The following is a 20,480-nucleotide window of genomic DNA, read 5'->3' as shown; positions in this document are numbered from 1 at the left end:
CTTGTGTGGGGTGGGGATCGGACAAAGAATCTCAACTCACATGTGGGGCGAGATGGTGACGTTTATCTCTCGACCCGCTCTGCCCCGCTGTACATGTATATATATACACACTCCACATACATAAGATAGTTTTATTTTTAGATCTCATTTTAATATTAATGGTTTTTGAATACAATATATTAAATTATTGTGTCATAGGTAGAGATTTTCATGGGTTAAACATTTTAAAAAATTTCATAGGCAGAGATTTCCGTGCAGGAAATGTTGTCAGAATATGCGGAGCGGGGCAACCATGATCCGCTCCCGGGGGATCCCGCCCCATTGCCATGCCTACCGATAGGTCATAGGTACTTAGGCTGAAAGTACAAAATTGCCCTGGTCGTGCCATGTGCACTTTCTACATGTGCCGTGGTGGGCCCATTCTAAAGACCTCTGGCCCACATAAATTGGGCCCAATTTTATGTGTTTACCATGAAGGCCCAAAATTACTGCTTTTTCAGTCCAAAACCTGTCATTAGAGCTGGCCCTCAATCGCGGCCCAAAATGACTCATTTTCACCTAGTAGACTAGTAGAGTATAGATTTGTTAATTAATATTTTATCATTTATGAAATTAAAGATATAGAATATTTTGCCATACTCTTTATAGACATAAATGCTTAATTGAAAACATTTTATGGTATTCTATCATACATTTAAAATATTCAAAATGTCATTCTCTTAATCTTCTTCTTGATAATGACAATATTACTTTAAATCAACAAATTAAGCAATTATTTAATGTATTTTCACACAAACACATTTTTCTATAAATGTTGATTGGCTGGAGACTATTATCAACTAAACCAACGTGAGGTGGTTCGGTTGATAATCGATTGGATTAGATATATGTGTGCTCAAAGTTCGATTATGATGGAAAAGGTATTTTTAAGTAGTATTTTAAAAAAAATCATTCTAACTGAAGAAAAATGGAGTATCGTGCATGACTTATTGGGAGAAGTTAGTCACTTTTCCACACTATTGGGTATCTCCGCCAGACTTTCCACCTGATCAAACAAAATAGCCGTTGGATCATCCACTCCCCAACACCAACCGTTGATCTTGATTACCTTTTGCTCATGCCATCTTGAATGTATCGACAATGAAACAAGAAAAGGGACAATTAGCCATTTAGCCATGCGTATTCGTAAACTGTTTTGCAGTGACATAACAGAGACTCCTAAGCATCAGTGAAAGAAACCCAATATAGAGATTTAGAGAGATAGAGTTGTTCTTCCATAAACGGCCCAAGAATCGCCCTTTTTTAATACAGAGACTCTTTTATTATATTTTTAATTGAATTTATTATACGTACTCGTTTGGTCTCTTTCTCTCCTCACCAGTTATGCTGTTCTGTCTCTGATTCTTCTTGAATGCCCACACAATAACATCTCTTACAGTAACATCTCTAGGGTTCTGCATCAAAGTCCCAAACAGAGGTTCGTTCTTTAAGCCTTTTTTCTTCCGATGTTTGTGCTGCTCTTTTATGACTAATTTGTTTTTTTTTAACGTGTATGGTTTAATTTCTATATGCGTTTCTGATTGAGATTGAGCTGGGGTTTGTTTATTGAGTTATGCATTTCCTTCAATGGGTGTTAATTTGATATGGTTTTTTTGAGTTTCTATATTGTATGATTTTCAAATTTTCTCATCTGGGTTTTGTGTTTCATTGCCTGATCTTTTGTTCTTTCTGGCAATCGTGTCGTTATCAATGGTTTCATGTCAAACATGGATTCCTATAAAATAAGGATTCCAGCTTGTTTGATTTATTGTTTGGTCTTTGGTCGATTTTCTTGATGTATCCGTTCTGTATTTTAAGATACTATTAATGTTGTCTTTCTTGCAACTAATTTAATGTTTCGGTTATGTTTATATTGAATTTTAAAGTTAGTTATTGATGAAACAGCAGCTTATTAAGTCTGAAATCTGGATTCATTTGCAAAAAGTCATCAATTACAAGTATAAAGGATATATTTTTTCTGTGGCCATTGAGACTGGAATGTGCAAGGAATGTTAATTTGAACCCATGATAAGGGTTTGGAATGGGTGCTTTAAGCATGGAGAAGAAGTGGATTTTTCCGCTCATCGTAAGCTCTCTCATATGTGTATTCCTTTTAGCTACTTCCTTCAACGTGGGTCTCATCTCTTCGTTACACCCAATCAATTCATTCTTCTCGATATTCCCATCTCGAACAAACCAGACAGAACTAGCTTTTGCAGAAACAAAGATGTCGCGAACTCCACCTCCTCCTCTTGCTCCCACAATTCCTCGTTTTGCCTATTTGATTTCAGGGTCGAAAGGTGATTTGGAAAAGCTTTGGAGAACTCTAAAGGCATTGTATCATCCACGGAATCAGTATGTTGTTCATTTGGATCTAGAGTCACCAGCAAAAGAAAGATTGGAGCTTGCTTCTCGAGTGGAGAAAAATCCAGTTTTCTCAAAGGTTGGGAATGTCTACATGATCACCAAAGCCAACATGGTGACTTATAGAGGACCTACGATGGTTTCTAATACACTTCATGCTTGTGCCGTTCTTCTGAAGAGGAGTAAAGATTGGGACTGGTTCATCAACCTCAGTGCTTCTGATTATCCTCTCGTGACTCAGGATGGTTAGTCTCTGTGTTCTCTGGTCCGTGCTTTTGTCATTGTATAGATTTACGTTGCCTGTACCTTATTTCTTCTTGAGTTACACATATTTGGTATTTTAGCACCTGTTTGACCAAATTTTAGTGACAAACATGAGTGCAGATCTTCTTTACACCTTTTCAAAATTAAACCGAAATCTAAATTTCATCGAGCATTCAAGTCATCTTGGCTGGAAGGAGTGAGTTCTCTCGCTCTCTCTCTGATATATTAACTTGTCAGGTTACTCAGGTATGTGTATTTAGCTAATGGCACAACTTTGAATTGTTATGTGCAGGAATAAAAGAGCAATGCCTTTGATTATAGACCCTGGCCTCTACTCGTCAAAAAAGAAAGACGTATACCTGGCCTCGCCTCGGAGAACTTTGCCGACATCTTTCAAATTATTTACTGGTTAGCAATTACCATCTGTATCTTTTCCATTGCCATTTGTACTCATTTATAATGTCTCCTTTAATGTTATTATTTGTACTGTTTGTGGTTCAGGATCAGCATGGATGGTATTGACGCGTTCATTTGTAGAGTACTTAATCTGGGGTTGGGACAATCTACCTAGGACTCTTCTAATGTACTACACAAACTTCGTCTCGTCCCCTGAAGGTTACTTTCACACAGTTATATGCAATGTCCCAGAATATGCTCAGACAGCCGTCAATCATGACTTGCACTACATTTCCTGGGACAATCCCCCGAAGCAGCACCCTCACGTCCTTTCGCTTAATGACACGGATAAGATGATTGCTAGTGGTGCTGCCTTTGCTAGGAAATTTAGAGGGAATGACCCTGTCTTGGATAGGATTGACAAGGATTTACTTGGCCGGAAGAATGGAAGCTTTACGCCTGGTGGTTGGTGTGCCAATCACCCCAAATGCTCTGAGATTGGTGATCCATCCAAGATCAAACCTGGTCCTGGAGCTCAAAGGCTTCGACGCCTCATTGCTAGGTTGGCAATGACGGCTAAAGTTGTTCAAAATCAGTGTAGATAGATTGCAGAAACAGATAGAGTTGTACGAGTTGAACGACATATGAGTGCAGTTTTTGCTCTGCGGTGCTGCCCTGCCATCATTGAATTGAACCGTTGTTGGCTTCGACAATATCTTAAGAATCCCAATTCATTGCCATGGCCAGAATCACATAAGGCTTTTGGTTTGTTATACTTTAACTAAACTTTGACTTACATTACATATAATCTGGTATTTCATTCAGTAACAGTTTCCTTCTATGTCCATTTCGAATATCTTGGCTTCACAATGGTCTTAGATATTTTGGTATTAGATATACTCTAATGCCTTATTTAGAACAGATTAATCTCTAGAAATAAGGGTACAAGAATAAGAGTCTAAGGTACGAATTTTACGCCCTTTTGAAATTATTTTTCCTTTCTATTAACAGGAAAGAGTTGCTGTACCTGTATCTGGTGATTGTGAACATAAATTTCCTTTGAATTAGATTTTGTTTTTAATCTTTTTTGGTGCATGTATGGAGAAGCAGGGTTATATTTACGTACGTATTGATGGCATGTGGAGGATGCAGAGATAAAGATAATGGTTTAAGGTTGACAAAGGTCATCATCTTTCATTATTTTTGTTCTGAGACCAAAGTTAATCAGTCTTGATAAATGCATAACTACATAACTGAAGGAAAACCAATGTCAGTCTCAACTTCTTTGAGACTTCTTGAAATATCTCACTTTAAGTATTCACTACTGCTACTGCTACTGCTACTGCTACTGCTATCACAGCTGCTCTTGACTTGGTCTAAGCCATAATCATACTCCAATGATAGAACAAAAGAGGAGATTTGTTATTGTCTGTGAGAAAGAAAGAGCATAAATGCAGTAAGCTTTGCTTAATAGAAGGGATTAAGGGAAAGAACAAATTTTTGGGTTTCTTGGCAACGAAATAAAACAAATATTTATTGTCTGGTTAATAGGGTAAAAATAAATAATTGTCCATTTATAATCACGGCGACCCCCAAAGCAGCTTTTTGAGTTCGGCGAGAGAGCAGAGACAGAGAGGGAGGAGAGACTGAAAAAACATTCTCTGTTCAAGTGTTCGACAATCCCACGCGCATTATAGTGGATGGTTGTGATCTGGTATCTCTATCTAGGAAGAAAGGAACCTTAATTGTAAGATTATCTGTGACATTCGAAATACCAGACCCAAGTGAAGAAGATGAGCCCCTCTTCATCGTCATCTGGGTCTCCTTCGTCGACCAAGTCTTGGATCGTTCATGGCATTGTGGCGGGAGCAGCCATATCAGTGGCCATCGGTGCCGCAGCATATCTGGGTCGATTTAGGAAGTTTAGGAGCCGGGTCGTGGGCATCATACCCGCCCGTTTTGCTTCCTCTCGGTTCCAGGGGAAGCCCCTTGTCGAAATCCTTGGCAAACCCATGATCCAGGTACCCGTTTGCCTCATTTTCCCTTATTTAATTTGAATCTACTTTTGTTTTCCTCTTACCATTAATCTCAACTTTCAAATCAATTTAGTGTAATTTAGCAGCAGTTGATGTTGGAACTTTTCCTAGAAACAAAAATGGATAAAAAACTCGTTAATTTACTTGTAGAGGAGTAAGAAATTATGGATCTTGCCGGTCTTCATGCTTCATGTTTCTACATCCGAATTTGTTGTGATCAAAATGCAAGTAAGCTTGAATTTCTGTATGTTGGTTTGGATTCGTGTGGCTATCTTACTTGGGAAATTAAGTGGAATTCTGGGGAGGAAGTAGTAACGAGAAGGGAAAAGTTTTAGATCCAGTGTAATTGGTTAAAGTCAGCAGTTTTACATAATTTATGGTGTTTCTTGGGCCAGAAATGAGAACTAGCTTCTGCAAATGTAGCAATTGAATTGCGGTTTTTTTTTTCTCCATACATGTTAAACCGGGCTATCCTTTAGGTTTTATACCATGACTTAATATTTCTTAGCTGATCCCAATGCCAATGGCTATTGGGTTAGTGACATTAGCATCTGCAATGATGGGGGTTCAAATGTGTAAAAAAGACTAGAAAGGAAAAAATTGGAAACTTCAGATTGAAGTAGTTGGTTTGATGAGCTGAATAATTGGCATAAAATCAAGATCTCATGCGTATATGGAGATTTTTCGAAAATGTGTTGCATATATGTTCATGATTACATCATTTTCAGGTTTGTATACGTTTATAAATCATAGGTAATTACTCAATTTCATAAGCATGGAGCTACCTGATGACTGCTGAATTGTTATAGATTTCTTAAGGTGGCTTTGAAAAGAAATTGTAAACAGGGACACATGCGTTACTTGTAATATTTTCTCAAATGTGACCAAATTTTACTGATTTTGTAGTTTGTCTCCTACAGAGAACTTGGGAGAGAAGCAAATTGGCAACTACATTAGATCATGTTGGTACGTCTATTTATTTAAACTCCACAATCTGATTCTTCGACCTTCTCATGGGAAAATTCAAAAAGACACTTCACTCTTGATCCCAGGTAGGTGACTTGATTAAGGGAACTAGCTTTGCAAATATTGGACATGAATTGGTTGGTTTCCTGATGTGTTGAGAAAGAGCTTTGTGCTTGTAACTAAAAGAAATTGTGTGGGGGGAAACATGGTGAGGAGAGGAGAGGAGAGGAGAGGAGAGGATAGGAGAGGGAGAGGGAGAATTGCTTTCATAGCAGTGACCATGTTTTGGGTACCTTCAAAAGAGAGGCATGAGGTGGATGTAATTGATATCATCTCCCTTGCTATTTACTTATCCATACACACAAAAAAAGGGAAAATTGTTTAGGTTTCAGAAAAGAAGTCACATCTATGTTGATCCTGTGCTTATGCTTCCACATATGATTTTGATGTCAGATAACTCTGAACTTTGCTAAGGTTACTTAATTGTCTTTAGATTGAACAAGTTTGCTGAACTTCATATTGGGTTTGTGCATGTGAAATCCATTAAGTTTTCCTGATGTTTAGGAATCCTCTTGTATGCCTTTCTATGTGCATGGTCTAAACTTTAAATTTCTTCCGACATTGTTTCTGGTTCAGTGGTGGCAACAGATGATGAAAAGATTGCGGAATGCTGCAGAGGATTTGGTGCCGATGTGGTAATGACATCAGAATCTTGCCGAAATGGTAAACTATTTGGTTATCATATAATAAAGAACTTTGATGTTAATACCTTTTCTTTCATTTGATGTTAATACTTTTTCTTTCATATTTTACATTATATGGCATGTTGATTACCATTAGGCACGGAGCGATGCAATGAAGCACTTCAGAAATTAGAAAAGAAATATGATATTGTTGTCAATATTCAAGGGGATGAGCCTCTCATTGAGCCTGAGATTATAGATGGGGTTGTTAAAGCGCTGCAGGTGATTCTTCTACTGTTTTTCCTGCCATTTTGAATAGATAATTGTTCTTGGTGCCTCTCAAGTTTCTATCTTTCCTTGAGAGAAATTCATGTGCAACATGAGGCACTACTTAATCTTGATGAGTTCAGCATAAAATGGAATCTTAAAAAAAAAATACGACTCACAACTCTTAGAAAAATATGGTTCTTTTTATTTGCAATTTGATGTATTGTGTCCTGTATAATTATTCAGTTTGTTATTGTGAACACACTTTGTGTCCCACAGGCAGCCCCAGATGCAGTGTTTAGTACAGCAGTCACTTCTTTGAAACCTGAGGATGCCTTTGATCCAAATCGAGTTAAATGTGTGGTGGATAATCGTGGCTATGCTATTTATTTTTCACGAGGACTGATTCCATACAATAAGTGAGTTTGTATAACATCTTGAATCCTATCCCCCCTATTTCCTCTCTTGTATCACTCCTTTTCTCCTTCCATGATTTGTTCTGGTTGATGAATTTGTTTATCTTACACAGGTCCGCACAGGTCAATCCAGATTTTCCTTATCTGCTTCATCTTGGGATTCAGGTATCAAGATGAAAATGTGATTATTTTTTATTAGTCTTTTCAGCCGGACATTATGATTTTCAGCTTATGGTATCCAACTCTTTTCTCATTCGGTGCTCGTTACTAATAGCTTAATACTTATATTTGGTCAGAGCTATGATTCAAAGTTTCTTCGTATATATCCTGATCTCCAACCTACACCACTACAACTAGAGGAGGATCTGGAGCAACTTAAAGTCCTGGAGAATGGTTATAGGATGAAGGTCTTGCTAAATTCCTTTATCTTTGTCAGTTTTGACGTATTTCTTCACATGGCTCGGTCTATTGTTTTGAAACTTGGATGCCTTCTTAGGGTTACCAAGGATTTCTGCATCCTATGTGGAAACAAAACCATTTGTTTCCTTTTTCCTAACATTCAGAGTGCACCTCTTCATACATATCTGCCAATTGAAAGGATTTTGAACGCTTCAATTTTGGTTTAAAGTGCTGAAAATTGTACGATGTTACATATTTTCTTGTAAATTTGTGATTAAGCAAAAGTTTTTAATCTGTTGTATAGGTGATAAAAGTTGACCACGAGGCTCATGGTGTTGATATTCCTGAAGATGTTGAGAAGATGGAAGCCTTGATGCGTGAGAGAAACTTGACCTAGTATGCAGCATGAAGCTTAGAACTTGAGAAAAGGATTTTACTGCATATATTCTTACAAGTAGCTTGCTCATTAACGGATGTATGCTGTGTGATATGCACTTTCCTAGCCAAAAAAAAGCAATTAAGGTAACGATTCACAAATCCATTTTCTTTTCAAGTAAAGTTACAAGTCATACAGTTGCCTCATACTACACAAAGAATTCTTATAGCTATATCCCAATTTGTTGTCTGATTAGTTTGTTGTTCTTATAATCTATGCATCATGTTTTTCATCTATTGGTTTCAGAACTGAGTGAACGTTAAAAGTCAGATTCTTTAATAAAGTATCAACTGTTTAGTGTAATTTCTTTCATCCTACATTCCAATCTCTTGTTGTCTTGCAATTTGTTTAAATTTCTTATGGTTTGAAGCAGTCCAAAACCATGAGAAGCTTGTTTGCTTCTGATTGTTGCCTCGTGTTCTTCTGGAAACCTCGTAGTGCAAATTTGGTATGATAGTTGCCAATGGAGACACTCGTTTTGAAATGCTAACCTGTTATGTCATTAGTTTTAGAGTAAGGTGCGAGTTGAAAGGAGCAGATGATCACTACTAGGCTAGAGCTCCTTAGATTGCTAGACGGTTTAAAATTACATTTTTGTGATAGCCAATTTTGCAGGGTCCATTGATTCATATTCTATGCACCATCTATTTTGGTCCTTTAGTTTGTTTAAGCATCCTGTGTTAATTCATCCTTACACACTCCTCAACACTTTCTACTTTCTAGTAGATGTAAACCACCGCAACACCACACCACACTACAGCCTCCTTTGCATTTCCTTTTTTATCCACTGGACAACAACTTTTCACAAACTGATGAGCTAATACTTGATAACTGTGTTTTCTAAGCAGTAAAAATTGCCCTGTTTGAAGGTTTATTATAGGGCTTGTGATAGTGTATTGTAGGAGATACTTGTTTGATCTTCTAATGCTGGATTATTGGGCAATTCAGTTAAGTAAGAGTTTTCATTGGCGAAACAGAGTCTCTCCCAAAAGAACAGGGGTGGATCTAGAAAACGGATTAAGCGAGAGCCAAAAGTAAAAATGGCCATGAACAAAACAATCATACTTGGGATAATTTGGCTTAAACAGATGGGGATATCTAGTAATAGTATCCTTTATTAATACACCATGACAAGCTTGACCACCCTGCACAAGTTTATCACAGGCTTCAAGGCTTGTAACCCCTTTGTTCATGACTATGTAATCGAATATTTGTTGAGCTTCCACTATTGGAATCCTCCTTTTACAATTCGCAAGTGTCATTTCATATCTTGACTGTTGTCCCAACACCATGGTCACAGATTCACTCACCATGAACAAAACAATCATACTTGAGATAAACTTGCCATGGTGTATAAGAAGATATACACAAACATTTTGCTCTTTTTTTTCTTCTTTTTATTGATAATTGTTTAGGACTTGCTTTCAACCTTTTATAGGAAGATGAGATGAGAAAACCCTATGCGTTTAATCAGCTTAATTTTTAGTGTAAAACGTACTCATTAATGATGTGAAACCACCATAATGTGTAATTAATAGCATGAAGAATTAGTTTCTCTGGCCTTTAGATTAATTAAAATGTTAATTGTAAATAAAAAATACGTGATCGTATGAGGGTATGATATTAACCGATAAAAATATGAGGCCTTAAAATTTACACAAAATACAGTGGGAGGGTTTAATGTTGACCGGTAAAGTATTAGAGCTTAAAATTTTCATTGAGTAATAGAGCTTATATTTGCAATGCCAAATGCATCTATAATTAAAATTGTTACTTCTATATTTTTGGATAATCTTAAATATAAATTTTTAGTAATTTTTCACAAATATATATTAAAAACGGTCCACGTTTAATTTTTTTTGATAAAAAAATACATAAAATCTTGAAGACCAACCTAAGAACAGATGGGGCCCACCATCCATATCCATTCTTAAGTACTAAAATCCAAACAAACATGAACCAGACATCTCTCTCGACTCACAAATCTCTCTTTCGCTTCTTCTTGGATTGGGAGAGCTGCGATCCACTGCTTCAATGTCTACTGTGCTCGAATCGATAGCTGTTTCTCGCGCCTCTGGCTTGTCCAGACCAGCTGTTTCGCCGTCTCCTGCCTCTTCGTGTTTGTCTTCAGTCTCTGGTCGCCGGATATCGAGGGCCTTACCGGAATTTAAAGGCCTCAGGATGAAATTGACGCCTGAAACTCGCTCTTTTGGATCGGCTAGTCGGATTCAGAGATCAAGACAAGGTCGCAATGGACGAATTGTGTGCGAGTCTCAGGATATTGCCGTTGATGGTTAGACTCGTTCTTTCGTCGTTATTATTACTATTATTCAGTTCTTTAATTTGTTGCAGTTATGCATGACGGATTAGTGAAATTCAGTGTCAAAATTTTGTTACATTGGAAACTCTAATTTTTTTTTGGGTTGAAGAGTGTGCAACTGACAAATTTACATTCATACGGTGCTTAGTAAAAATTGAGGTTTCTGTTTCATGGTAGTTTGCATGAAATCTCAAAGAAGTATGAGAAATGTATAATACAATGTGAGGGGATGATGAATGATGTATAATTCAATTTTGAGTTAGACTAGAGATAATTGAACTAAAGAAGATATTGAACCAAGTTAGGTTTTTTATTGGTGATAAATGCTTGCCGTTGCAACAGCTGAATCTATTCAAAAATAACAGTTGAATCTAAGTACCCTTTTGATGCTTTTCACATTTTATTACTTGGGCTTAGAGAGAAATTGTAAGAAAATTTTGTTCTTTAGGAGTATTTCGTTACCAAACACCATGTGTACTGTGTATCTTTGACATGCACTTTGCAGACCATGCATCATGTATCCAATGTAGTGAATGAATTTTGCAGATTTTTATCTTTATCATATCACCTTAAAATTAGCGGATTTCTTTTAACTATATGCCTGATCAGTCATGAAAAATGCAATGAATTCAAAGAAGATTGTTTACAGGGATGTTCTAATGAGTGAAGGAAGTTTCATGTGTCGAATAGTATTCAACAACCAAGATAGGTCACAGGTGGTTAGGAAGGGGATCAAATTATCTTCGTTTTAAATCAAGCCTTTCTTGGTGAATGGCTATATTTTACCGGGGAGAAAAGTTTGCATGTGCTGAAGGATAATTTCTGTTAAGTCACATGGTGTGGTAAATGGAAGATGTTGCAGAAAGAGTGGGGAGAATGTCAACCCTTCATATACTTTCGTGGTGTGAAATGATAATACAATAACCTTCTGGAATGATATTTGGTGTGGAACTAAAACTTTGACATCAAGTTTCCCATCTTCTTTTGAGTTGGCTAAGCATAAGAAGGCAGCAGTGGGGGCAAATTTGTCCATTTCTAATGGGGTATTAAACTTGGAGCATCGGTTTTATAAGAAAAACCATGGATTGGGAAGTGGAGTTTATTTCCCTTCACTGTAATAAATATTGGCTACTTGTTTTGTCTAGCCTTTCTTTTTTCCCCTAAGATACAATTTAACTTGTATTTGTGAAAAGATCTTCAAATGCCATAACACACCATTTCTTCTTCCTTGGAATTGCAGTGCCATCTGTTACTGATAAAACTTGGAAGTCAGTTGTTCTTGAATCTGAATCCCCTGTTGTTGTTGAATTTTGGGCTCCATGGTGTGGGCCCTGTCGTATGCTCCTCCCTATAATTGATGAACTGGCAAAGCAATATGTTGGGAAGATAAGAGTCTACAAAATTAATACTGATGAGTGCCCATCCGTTGCATCTGATTATGGGATTCGAAGCATTCCTACTGTCTTAATTTTTAAGAACGGAGAAAAGAAAGATACCATTATTGGAGCCGTTCCAAAAACCACTCTAGCTGCTAGTATTGAGAAATTCCTGTAGAAATGGTAAGAAATGCCTTTGCTGGGCTAAGTTCTTGTTTGTTTATCTGTTGTTTGAATCTTTATCTTTTAATGCCCCAGTCGGATATTCTGCTATCAATAAGCCCTTAAATAATGCTATTGTATTATGTATAGTTTCCAAAAGCTGCCATATTTACTGCCTCTTTAGACAAGATTAGTTGCCTAATATATTTCTGATTTTTTAGACGTCGTTTTAATATTTCTGTCATAGATATGTGTACAAATTTGCAAATTAGTGGCTTATATTGGTTAGTCTGAAGACTTAAGTTGCCAATTTATTTGTTGAGAAGAAATGCAGAGTCTCTTGAATCCGGCTATTGTGATGTTGGGAGAGGTGGTGTTTGAAAGGGTCTTTGGGATGTCAGATTTATGAGGTTGTTTCCTTATGCCAATTCTTATTATTTATTTAACATATTTCACCTGGGTGGATTATTATCTCCTCTGCCTCTGCCTCTGCCTCTGCCTCGGTCATTACTGATTTGTCATCTCTTCTTCAATTCCATCATGTGATAATGATAAATGCATAAATACATGAAGTTTGTATATATGTATGTACATGCCAGGATTTGCTGGACATTACAAGAATCCAGACACTAGATTTCAAAAGATACTCGTATATATATCCAAAATTCTCACTTGTTACCTCAGTCAATAACTATGTAGTACACAAAGCTTTTTGGACAAAGAAAGGCAATAGTGCCTAATATTATTGATATATATTTAGTTTTGAGAATTCAACCAGAGTATGAAGGCATACCCACTTCTTATTGGACTCAACAAAGTTTGGTGGTAGCATTGATGCACATTCAATATTTCCCTATATGGTACAATCTGTTGGAGCAAAAGAGACCAGCTTTTGGTTGAGGTCATACTCCACCTGAAAGTTAACTTGTGCAGAACTTCCAAAAATAGAAATAGCATTGTTCGAACGGTGTCGGGCTATAGTCATACAAATGTAATCAAAATACTGGACATATGTGTTTCTGCGTTTTAAATGAATGTCTGCACCAGAAAAATGGAATATCAGTGTGGGAAACTTGATATTAAGAGGTTTTTCATAGCACAAACTAAATGTTCCAGTTGGATCTTCTGTTGGCTCGATGCTTTCACCAGACTTCGTAATATTCGCAATAATGGTCTTTTGCAGCTCATCGTATATGGTAGGATGCAAGACTGTCATGACTGTTCCAGAATCGATTATGATATTATTGTCGCCTGTGTCCATCCCAATCTTTCTAGTTCCGACGCTGATACCTTCAAGAGTGAGGTAGTAATAAGGAGAAGGATCTTTGAATGCAAGCGGAGTTGAAACTTTTGCACCGGAGATTTTCGCCTCTTGTCCGAATCTGAGTTTGCTAACACCAGTTTTTTCTGACGCTGGAATCAAACAGTAGGAGAATATGTGCTCAATGTCGCTTCCTAACTGAGAAATTAGTGATAATACCTTGAACTAGCTTATCGAACTTAATCTTATTTTCGTGACCACATCCAAACGCAAATTTAGGGAAAGAAACAAGTTCACCATTAGTGGAATCAAAGTAGAATGTCTCAGTGCCCAAAACTCCAATTGTAAATCCATTCTTCTCGTAAACATATTTGTATTCGCACTGGTTTGATGGCTTAACAGGCCTCCTTTTTTCAAAAACTCGACAGAATTCATTGTCATAGGGAAGTTCTTGATAGGAGTTTGATGGTTTAAAGGGAGGTAAATCTTGTTCGTAGCAGTCTTTACAGGGATCACACTGTATTTATACAAGTTGGCTTCCCGTGCTTACCAAAGCAAGGGCTTGATAATGATTCTCACCGATATAAATCTTCATAAGATATTCAAATTCATTGCGAGTCACCTCCGACTGGATATCTTTTGCTTTACTATGTATATGTGAATTGAAGTTGTTGGCACGGCTAAGAGAGCACAGAACAGCTCTTCTTAAGAGCTCTGATGGAGAGATTGAACGATTATAAAATGGAGATAGCGTCGAATCACGATGAATGAGATCAATACTGATAACGTTTCCTTTCTCTCCAACTAGGGATTGAATTGAAACAATTAACGAAATGAGAATCGAAATAAAGATATGACGATGCATTGTCGAAGCAAATGCAAAGGGGGAATGAGGAAATTAATGGTTTGTTATCTGTGTTACAACTATACATATATATATATAGAAAACATATTTATCTTCAATGAATTTTCCCATAACATACACATGAAAGAAGATTAAACATAGTTAAATCAAATTCATAATTCATTGTCTTGTAGCTTAAAATATTGGAGACGTCATAGTTAAATCAAAATTTCACGATGAAGGGTATAATTTAGGAATATTATGAGGATAATTTTTTTTTATTTTAACATACATGTAAGACAGTAAGAGAAATGAATTAAGTATGTATATGGTTTCTAACGCCTTTTGTTTGTTTGTTTTCTTTTACGATGATGCCTATAATTCAGGCAAATATATGTTGTTTTTTGTATTATAAAGAATATAAATATTACATTGTAATTTTGTTTGCACAACATACATGTGAGAGGAGATTAATTAAGTATAATATGTATATACCAACGAAAGATTACTCGGTTGGCAATCGACTGTGTTAAACATAGGTGTGTCTAAAATTCAATTCTAATAAGAAACATATTTCTTTGCGGTATTTCAAAAAAAAGAGTATAATGTATATATGGTTTCTAATGCGTTTTGCTTGTTTTTTTTAAAATTTTAAATTTCTATATGACATAATCGTGGGAATTATCATATAGTTTTTAAGTGTATAATACAGTTAAGTTCCTCAAAATGTATGACAAATGCGCCCAAACTATGACACCAGCCTTTGTACTCTGTTATGAATTATGAATTTACGATCATGACAGGAAGGTTTACTGTTCCGCCAAAGACATTTTCAAGAGCGGTGCAACTTAAGAGACGCATTGGGCGTGCTCTTTCTTGTGCATTTGTCCGGACACCTCTATCACTTGTTCGGACAGATCTTCAGCGTTCCTCGATCAAGACATCCAGTAAGACCCTTCTGGCGTTTCACGCATGCACCTCAATTGTTCGGATGGCTATAACTCCCATTTGGACGACAACTCTTAAAACACCATACTAGCAACAGAACTCGCCTCCACATACAATCTGAATCGACTCTAATTTAATGACCCTAACATGGCTTTGGGGCCTAGTTCGTGGATATTTTTCTGATGTGGGCTTTGGGACTCGCATGATGGACCATATTCCTGCGTACAAATACGGGCCTTGGGCTTCTTATTCAAAATAAGTAACTGAGCTTGGTTATACCTTATAAAATAAAAAAATGAGACAAGGATCATTTAATGGGTTTAATTTGTGAGTTTTTGGAATTTTGTATTTCATTTTATTTGAGATCTTCAATAGAAGGTGCATTTAGGTCTCTATCCGGTCAGGTGTATTGTCCTCTATTATCTGTCATGCTGTTGGCATTTCCCATAATGGTATTTCATTTCAAGGCTTCATCTCTGTAATTATCGTCATCACAGGAAGCAACCTTGTCCTTTCCTTTTGTTTTTATCCTCTCATATGTGTATCATTCTTTTTCGTCCTCTTGATTTTTGGGTCCTGGGTTGATTAGAAATCTTTCTTGAGTCAATAATGTAAGAAGAAATATGTGCGGTGCTAGGATAGAGCCTGAACGAAGCTCATGTAATGCCAGTGGATGGCCGCCTTGATTGTAACATATGCTTAGAAACGGCACACGGCCCTGTTGTCACACTCTCTGGCCATTTGCACTGCTGGCCTCGCATTTACAAGTGGCTCCATATCCAAAGTTCCTCTTCTGATGCCAACCATGGGAAACAGGACTGTCCGATCTGCACGTCTTCTGAGTATGAAACCGAGAAGCCTCAATCTTTCACCTGCTTCCCTTAGAAGTCAACAATTCAATCCACAGTTTAATTTGAAAGGGTATTTTGAATCAGGCGATATTAGAGATGATGTTGGGAGAGCTGGTTTCTGAAAGGGTCTTTGGGATGTCAGATATGAGGCTAGTATCCTATCTGAATTCTTACACAAAACCTAGGAAGACAAGGCCAGGAAATGCAGCTTTACACGTCTCTCAACAGAGTATCAATCTTCTTCTTCTTGTTTCCTCTTGTTTTGACCATATTATGTCCTATAGGTTTACAATTTTATAGTTGAACAACCATAATTTTTCACAAATTTTTTGTGGATGATCATTGTTGGGGATCTCTCTGGTATTTCAGGATGTAAATAATTTTTTTTGGCAAGGATTCTTATTAGTATATTTCACCTTGAATGAGATTATTATTGCCTCTAATTCCTCTGTCATTACAGGTTTTTCATCTCTTCTTCAATTCCATGTATATCACGAGGTAAGATAATGATACATGCATCAATATAGGAAATTTGTATATAGGTATGTATATGCCAGGATTTTCTGGACATTATAAGAATCCACACACTGAGTTCAACATACACTCATATATATCCGAACGTCTCACTTATTAGTTATTACACAGTACACACAGCTTTTTGGACAAACAAAGGCAAAGTGCCTAATATTGTTGATATGTGTGTGTGTATCATACATATTTGTTTAGTTTTGACAATTCGACCAGAGTATAAAGGCATACTCTCACCTTCTTACTGTACTCAACAAAGTAGCATTGATAAACATTCAGTATTTGGTACAATCTGTTAGAGCAAAAGAGACCAGCTTTTGGTTGAGGTCATACTCCACCTGAAAGTTAACTTGTGCAGAACTTCCAAAAATAGAAATAGCATTGTTCGAACTGTGTCTGGCTATAGTCATGCAAATGTAATCGTAATACCGAACATATGTGTTTTGGCGTTTCAAATGAATGTCTGCACCGGAAAAATGGAATATCAGTGTGGGAAACTTGATATTAAGAAGTTTTTCATAGCACAAACTAAATGTTCTGGTTGGATCTTCTGTTCGCTCGATGCTTTTACCAGGCTTCGTAATATTCACAATAATGGTCTTTTTCAACTCATCGTATATGGTCGGATGCAAGACTGTCATGACTGTTCCAGAATCGATTATGATACTATTGTTGCCTGTATCCGTCCCAATCTTTTTAGTTTCAACGCTGATACCTTCAAGAGTGAGGTAGTAATAAGGAGAAGGATCTTTGAATGCAAGCGGAGTTGAAACTGGAAGGTCCTGGAATGTCTTGAAAGGCCTTGAAAACCCTGCGATGGATTGAGGTTGGTAAAGCGGATGCTATTTTACAATGATAGTAAATTTGGGTTAGAAAGTTCATTGGTGTCTCCTAACACTAGTTCTTGACTATAAGACCACGCGCATCAGTGATGTTAAGGAGTTTGACGCGGATAGTTTATGAACCGGATAACACACTCCCACCGATTTTCTCCATCTTTTTGACTATTTACGAAAAGGCCCACAGATTAGATATATTAGCTGTGCCTGTGCTTGCGTTTACAGGGAGGTTGCTCTGTTCTTGTTTTGGGATCAAATTTGATGGGTTTTTTTGTCATTTCTCTGTTTTTAATGGGTTTAACATGTGGGTATTTGACATCAAGGTCTCTATTAGTGTTTTGTCGTCTATAGCTGTCATGCTGCTGTTTGCATTTTTCATATATTGACTGGCATTTCATTTCAAGGCTTTATTATCATCTTCACAAGGAGACAACCTTGTTCTTTGCTTTTGTTTTTATCCCCTCATGTGTACCTGTTGTTGCCTGAATTCTTCCCCACACATGGGTTGTATTTTACTTTGTTTCTCATTGTTTTTTTTTTGTGGACTTGGAACTGTTTTGTCCTCTATATCCGTCATGCTAGCTGCTGTTGGCATTTTTTCATATATTTATTGGTATTTCATTTCCAAGCTTAATTATCATCGTCACAAGGAGGCAACGTTGTTCTTTCCTTTTGTTTTTGTCTCCTCATGTGGCTAGTGCGGGAAGATAACAGGGTGAAACATCCGAGGATGCATTTGGGACCTGACTCCGCTATCATATGTTGTGACTATGGACTCTACACATCTCCATATTGGTATGATATTGTCCGCTTTGAATTTAGGCTCCTCTTGGGTTTCTATCCAAAAAGCCTCATATTAATGGAGATATTGTCCATATTTATAAACCCATCGTTTTTCTCATATCTAGCAGATGTGAAACTTTGGTTTGCACCTAACAACCATTCTCTCGAAGCAAGGAGCCAAGAGCAAACATAGAACACGAAACATAATTTTTAGAAATTTTTTGGAGATGATCATTGTTGGGGATCTGTCTCTGGTATTTGTTTGTTTAATTTGGCAAGATTCTTGTTAGTATATTTCACTTGAGTGAGATTATTATTGCCTCTTCCTCTGTCATTTATGATTTTTCATTTATTCAATTCCATAAGATGTGATAGTGATGCATGAATCAATAAAGGAAATTTGTACATATGTATGTATATGCCAGGATTTGGTGGACATTATAAGAATCCACACACTAAGTTCAACAGACACTCATATATATCCAAAAGTCTCACTGGTTACATTAGTCAATGACTGTATTACACAAAGTATTTATGACGAACAAAGACATAATGCCTAATATTATTGATATATATATATATATATATCCTGACATAAGTTTAGTTCTGAGAATTCAATCAGAGTATTCGACTCAACAAAGTAGCATTCAATATTGGGAACAATCTGTTTGAGCAAAAGAGACTAGCTTTTGGTTGAGGTCATACTCCACCTCAAAGTTCACTTGTGCAGAACTTCCAAAAATAGAAATAGCATCGTTCGAACTGTGTCGGGCTATAGTCATACAAATGTAATCAAAATACTGGACATATGTGTTTCTGCGTTTTAAATGAACGTCTGCACCAGAAAAATGGAATATCAGTGTGGGAAACTTGATATTAAAACCTTTGTCATAGCACAAACTAAATGTTCCCGATGGATCTTTTGTTGGCTCGATGTTTTCATCAGACTTCTTAATTATCGCAATAATGAGCTTTTCCAACACATCGTATACGCCCGGATGCAAGACTGTCATGACTGTTCCAGAATCGATTATGATATTACTGTGTCTTGTATTTTTTGTCACAATCTTTTTGGTTCCAACGCTGATACCTTCAAGAGTAAGGTAGTAATAAGGAGAAGGATCTTCGAATGAAAGCGGGGTTGAAACACGTCTACGTCCACCGGAGATTTTGGCTTTCTGTCCGATTTTGAGTTTGCTAACCTTGGTTTTCTCAGACCTTGAAACTAAACAATAGGACAATATGTGCTCAATGTCACTTCCCAGTTGAGAAATTAGTGAGAGTTTTCCTCTTCCAAGGCCAACCACACCTTGAACAAGACGTCCAAACTTAATTTTATTCTTGTGACCACACCCAAACACAAATTTAGGTAAAGAAACAAGTTCACCATTCGCAGAATCAAAGTAAAATGTCTCAGTGCCCAAAACTCCAACTGTAAATCCATTCTTCTCGTAAACATATTTGTATTCGCACTGGTTTGATGGCTCAACACGACTCCTTTTTTCAAAAACTCGACAGAATTCGTTGTCATAGGGAAGTTCTTGATAGGAGTTTGATGGTTTAAAGGGAGGTGCATCTTGTTCGTAGCAATCTTTACAGGGATCACACTGTATCCATACAAGTTGGCTTCCCGTGCTTACCAAAGCAAGGGCTTGATAATGATTCTCACCGATATAAATCTTCATAAGATATTCAAATTCGTTGCGAGTCACCTCCGATTGGATATCTTTTGCTTTACTATGCATATGTGAATTGAAGTTGTTGGCATGGCTAAGAGAACGCAGAACAGCTCTTCTTAAGAGCTCTGATGGAGAGATTGAACGATTATAAAATGGAGATAGCATTGAATCACGATGAATGAGATCAATACTGATAACGTTTCCTTTCTCTCCAACTAGGGATTGAATTGAAACAATTAACGAAATGAGAATCGAAATAAAGATATGACGATGCATTGTCGAAGCAAATGCAAAGGGGGAATGAGGAAATTAATGGTTTGTTATTTGTGTTACAACTATACACACACACACACATATATATATATAGAAAACATATTTATCTCCAATGAATTTTCCCATAACATACACATGAAAGAAGATGAAACATAGTTAAATCAAATTTATAATTCATTGTCTTGTAGCTTAAAACATTGGAGACGTCATAGTTAAATCAAAATTTCACGATGAAGGGTATAATTTAGGAATATTATGAGGATAATTTTTTTTTATTTTAACATACATGTAAGAGAAATGAATTAAGTATGTATATGGTTTCTTACGCCTTTTGTTTGTTTGTTTTCTTT

At 36.7% G+C, this 20,480-nt stretch overlaps 6 protein-coding genes and 1 long non-coding RNA gene across 9 annotated transcripts; 4 read left to right on the top strand and 3 right to left on the bottom strand.

Moving 5' to 3' along the window:
- The first annotated feature begins 1,174 nt into the window (after positions 1-1,174).
- On the top strand, positions 1,175-4,158 carry LOC119988129 (beta-glucuronosyltransferase GlcAT14B-like). Of its 3 annotated transcripts, none has more exons than XM_038833065.1 (5): positions 1,175-1,477; positions 1,948-2,648; positions 2,788-2,863; positions 2,960-3,075; positions 3,169-4,158. In XM_038833065.1, the coding sequence occupies exons 2-5, from the start codon at positions 2,081-2,083 to the stop codon at positions 3,666-3,668; spliced, it is 1,260 nt and encodes a 419-aa protein (XP_038688993.1). In that variant the 5' UTR covers positions 1,175-1,477; positions 1,948-2,080; the 3' UTR covers positions 3,669-4,158. The 3 variants fall into 3 exon arrangements, with proteins under 3 accessions (XP_038688993.1, XP_038688991.1, XP_038688992.1); XM_038833063.1 differs by having other exon boundaries at positions 1,945-2,648; XM_038833064.1 differs by lacking the exon at positions 1,175-1,477 and having other exon boundaries at positions 1,550-2,648.
- Positions 4,159-4,458: 300 nt separating this feature from the next.
- LOC119988131 (3-deoxy-manno-octulosonate cytidylyltransferase, mitochondrial-like) lies at positions 4,459-8,569 on the top strand. The gene is made up of 8 exons (XM_038833066.1): positions 4,459-5,084; positions 6,020-6,065; positions 6,702-6,788; positions 6,906-7,030; positions 7,295-7,434; positions 7,545-7,596; positions 7,728-7,838; positions 8,135-8,569. The coding sequence occupies exons 1-8, from the start codon at positions 4,857-4,859 to the stop codon at positions 8,225-8,227; spliced, it is 882 nt and encodes a 293-aa protein (XP_038688994.1). The 5' UTR covers positions 4,459-4,856; the 3' UTR covers positions 8,228-8,569.
- Positions 8,570-10,223: 1,654 nt separating this feature from the next.
- LOC119988421 (thioredoxin 1-like) lies at positions 10,224-12,350 on the top strand. The gene is made up of 2 exons (XM_038833454.1): positions 10,224-10,559; positions 11,827-12,350. Exons 1-2 carry the CDS (start codon positions 10,301-10,303, stop codon positions 12,138-12,140), a joined length of 573 nt encoding a protein of 190 aa, XP_038689382.1. The 5' UTR covers positions 10,224-10,300; the 3' UTR covers positions 12,141-12,350.
- A 627-nt stretch (positions 12,351-12,977) lies between these two features.
- On the bottom strand, positions 12,978-14,250 carry LOC119989545 (aspartic proteinase CDR1-like). Its single transcript, XM_038835145.1, has 3 exons — positions 14,008-14,250; positions 13,605-13,902; positions 12,978-13,537 (listed from the first exon to the last, which is right to left on the bottom strand). The coding sequence occupies exons 1-3, from the start codon at positions 14,248-14,250 to the stop codon at positions 12,978-12,980; spliced, it is 1,101 nt and encodes a 366-aa protein (XP_038691073.1).
- A 777-nt stretch (positions 14,251-15,027) lies between these two features.
- LOC119989936 lies at positions 15,028-16,438 on the top strand. Its single transcript, XR_005465915.1, has 2 exons — positions 15,028-16,019; positions 16,113-16,438. It is a non-coding gene; the product is annotated as an uncharacterized LOC119989936 (long non-coding RNA).
- A 393-nt stretch (positions 16,439-16,831) lies between these two features.
- LOC119989538 (aspartic proteinase CDR1-like) lies at positions 16,832-17,897 on the bottom strand. The gene is made up of 2 exons (XM_038835140.1): positions 17,868-17,897; positions 16,832-17,398 (listed from the first exon to the last, which is right to left on the bottom strand). The coding sequence occupies exons 1-2, from the start codon at positions 17,895-17,897 to the stop codon at positions 16,832-16,834; spliced, it is 597 nt and encodes a 198-aa protein (XP_038691068.1).
- Positions 17,898-18,825: 928 nt separating this feature from the next.
- Positions 18,826-20,133, bottom strand: LOC119989534 (probable aspartic protease At2g35615). The gene has a single exon (XM_038835135.1). The coding sequence runs from the start codon at positions 20,131-20,133 to the stop codon at positions 18,826-18,828; it is 1,308 nt and encodes a 435-aa protein (XP_038691063.1).
- Positions 20,134-20,480: the final 347 nt, after the last annotated feature.

The sequence above is a fragment of the Tripterygium wilfordii genome, chromosome 21 (genome assembly GCF_013401445.1).
Source record: "Tripterygium wilfordii isolate XIE 37 chromosome 21, ASM1340144v1, whole genome shotgun sequence".
NCBI classification, from domain to species: domain Eukaryota; kingdom Viridiplantae; phylum Streptophyta; class Magnoliopsida; order Celastrales; family Celastraceae; genus Tripterygium; species Tripterygium wilfordii.
This window is presented reverse-complemented; position numbering and strand designations above follow the sequence as displayed.

Excerpts from the sequence above, each read along its gene's own strand:
- LOC119988129 (XM_038833065.1), top strand. The coding sequence starts at position 2,081 with ATGGGTGCTTTAAGCATGGAGAAGAAGTGGATTTTTCCGCTCATCGTA. Across the intron at positions 2,649-2,787 it reads TCCTCTCGTGACTCAGGATG|ATCTTCTTTACACCTTTTCA; the intron begins GTTAGTCTCTGT and ends ACATGAGTGCAG. Across the intron at positions 3,076-3,168 it reads ATCTTTCAAATTATTTACTG|GATCAGCATGGATGGTATTG; the intron begins GTTAGCAATTAC and ends TTTGTGGTTCAG.
- LOC119988131 (XM_038833066.1), top strand. The coding sequence starts at position 4,857 with ATGAGCCCCTCTTCATCGTCATCTGGGTCTCCTTCGTCGACCAAGTCT. Across the intron at positions 7,435-7,544 it reads GGACTGATTCCATACAATAA|GTCCGCACAGGTCAATCCAG; the intron begins GTGAGTTTGTAT and ends TATCTTACACAG. Across the intron at positions 7,597-7,727 it reads TGCTTCATCTTGGGATTCAG|AGCTATGATTCAAAGTTTCT; the intron begins GTATCAAGATGA and ends ATATTTGGTCAG.
- LOC119988421 (XM_038833454.1), top strand. The coding sequence starts at position 10,301 with ATGTCTACTGTGCTCGAATCGATAGCTGTTTCTCGCGCCTCTGGCTTG. Across the intron at positions 10,560-11,826 it reads TCAGGATATTGCCGTTGATG|TGCCATCTGTTACTGATAAA; the intron begins GTTAGACTCGTT and ends TTGGAATTGCAG.
- LOC119989545 (XM_038835145.1), bottom strand. The coding sequence starts at position 14,250 with ATGCATCGTCATATCTTTATTTCGATTCTCATTTCGTTAATTGTTTCA. Across the intron at positions 13,903-14,007 it reads CAAAAGATATCCAGTCGGAG|TGTGATCCCTGTAAAGACTG; the intron begins GTGACTCGCAAT and ends GTATAAATACAG. Across the intron at positions 13,538-13,604 it reads GTTCGATAAGCTAGTTCAAG|CGTCAGAAAAAACTGGTGTT; the intron begins GTATTATCACTA and ends GTTTGATTCCAG.
- LOC119989538 (XM_038835140.1), bottom strand. The coding sequence starts at position 17,897 with ATGTGTGGGGAAGAATTCAGGCAACAACAG. Across the intron at positions 17,399-17,867 it reads AAGAATTCAGGCAACAACAG|CATCCGCTTTACCAACCTCA; the intron begins GTACACATGAGG and ends ATTGTAAAATAG.
- LOC119989534 (XM_038835135.1), bottom strand. The coding sequence starts at position 20,133 with ATGCATCGTCATATCTTTATTTCGATTCTCATTTCGTTAATTGTTTCA.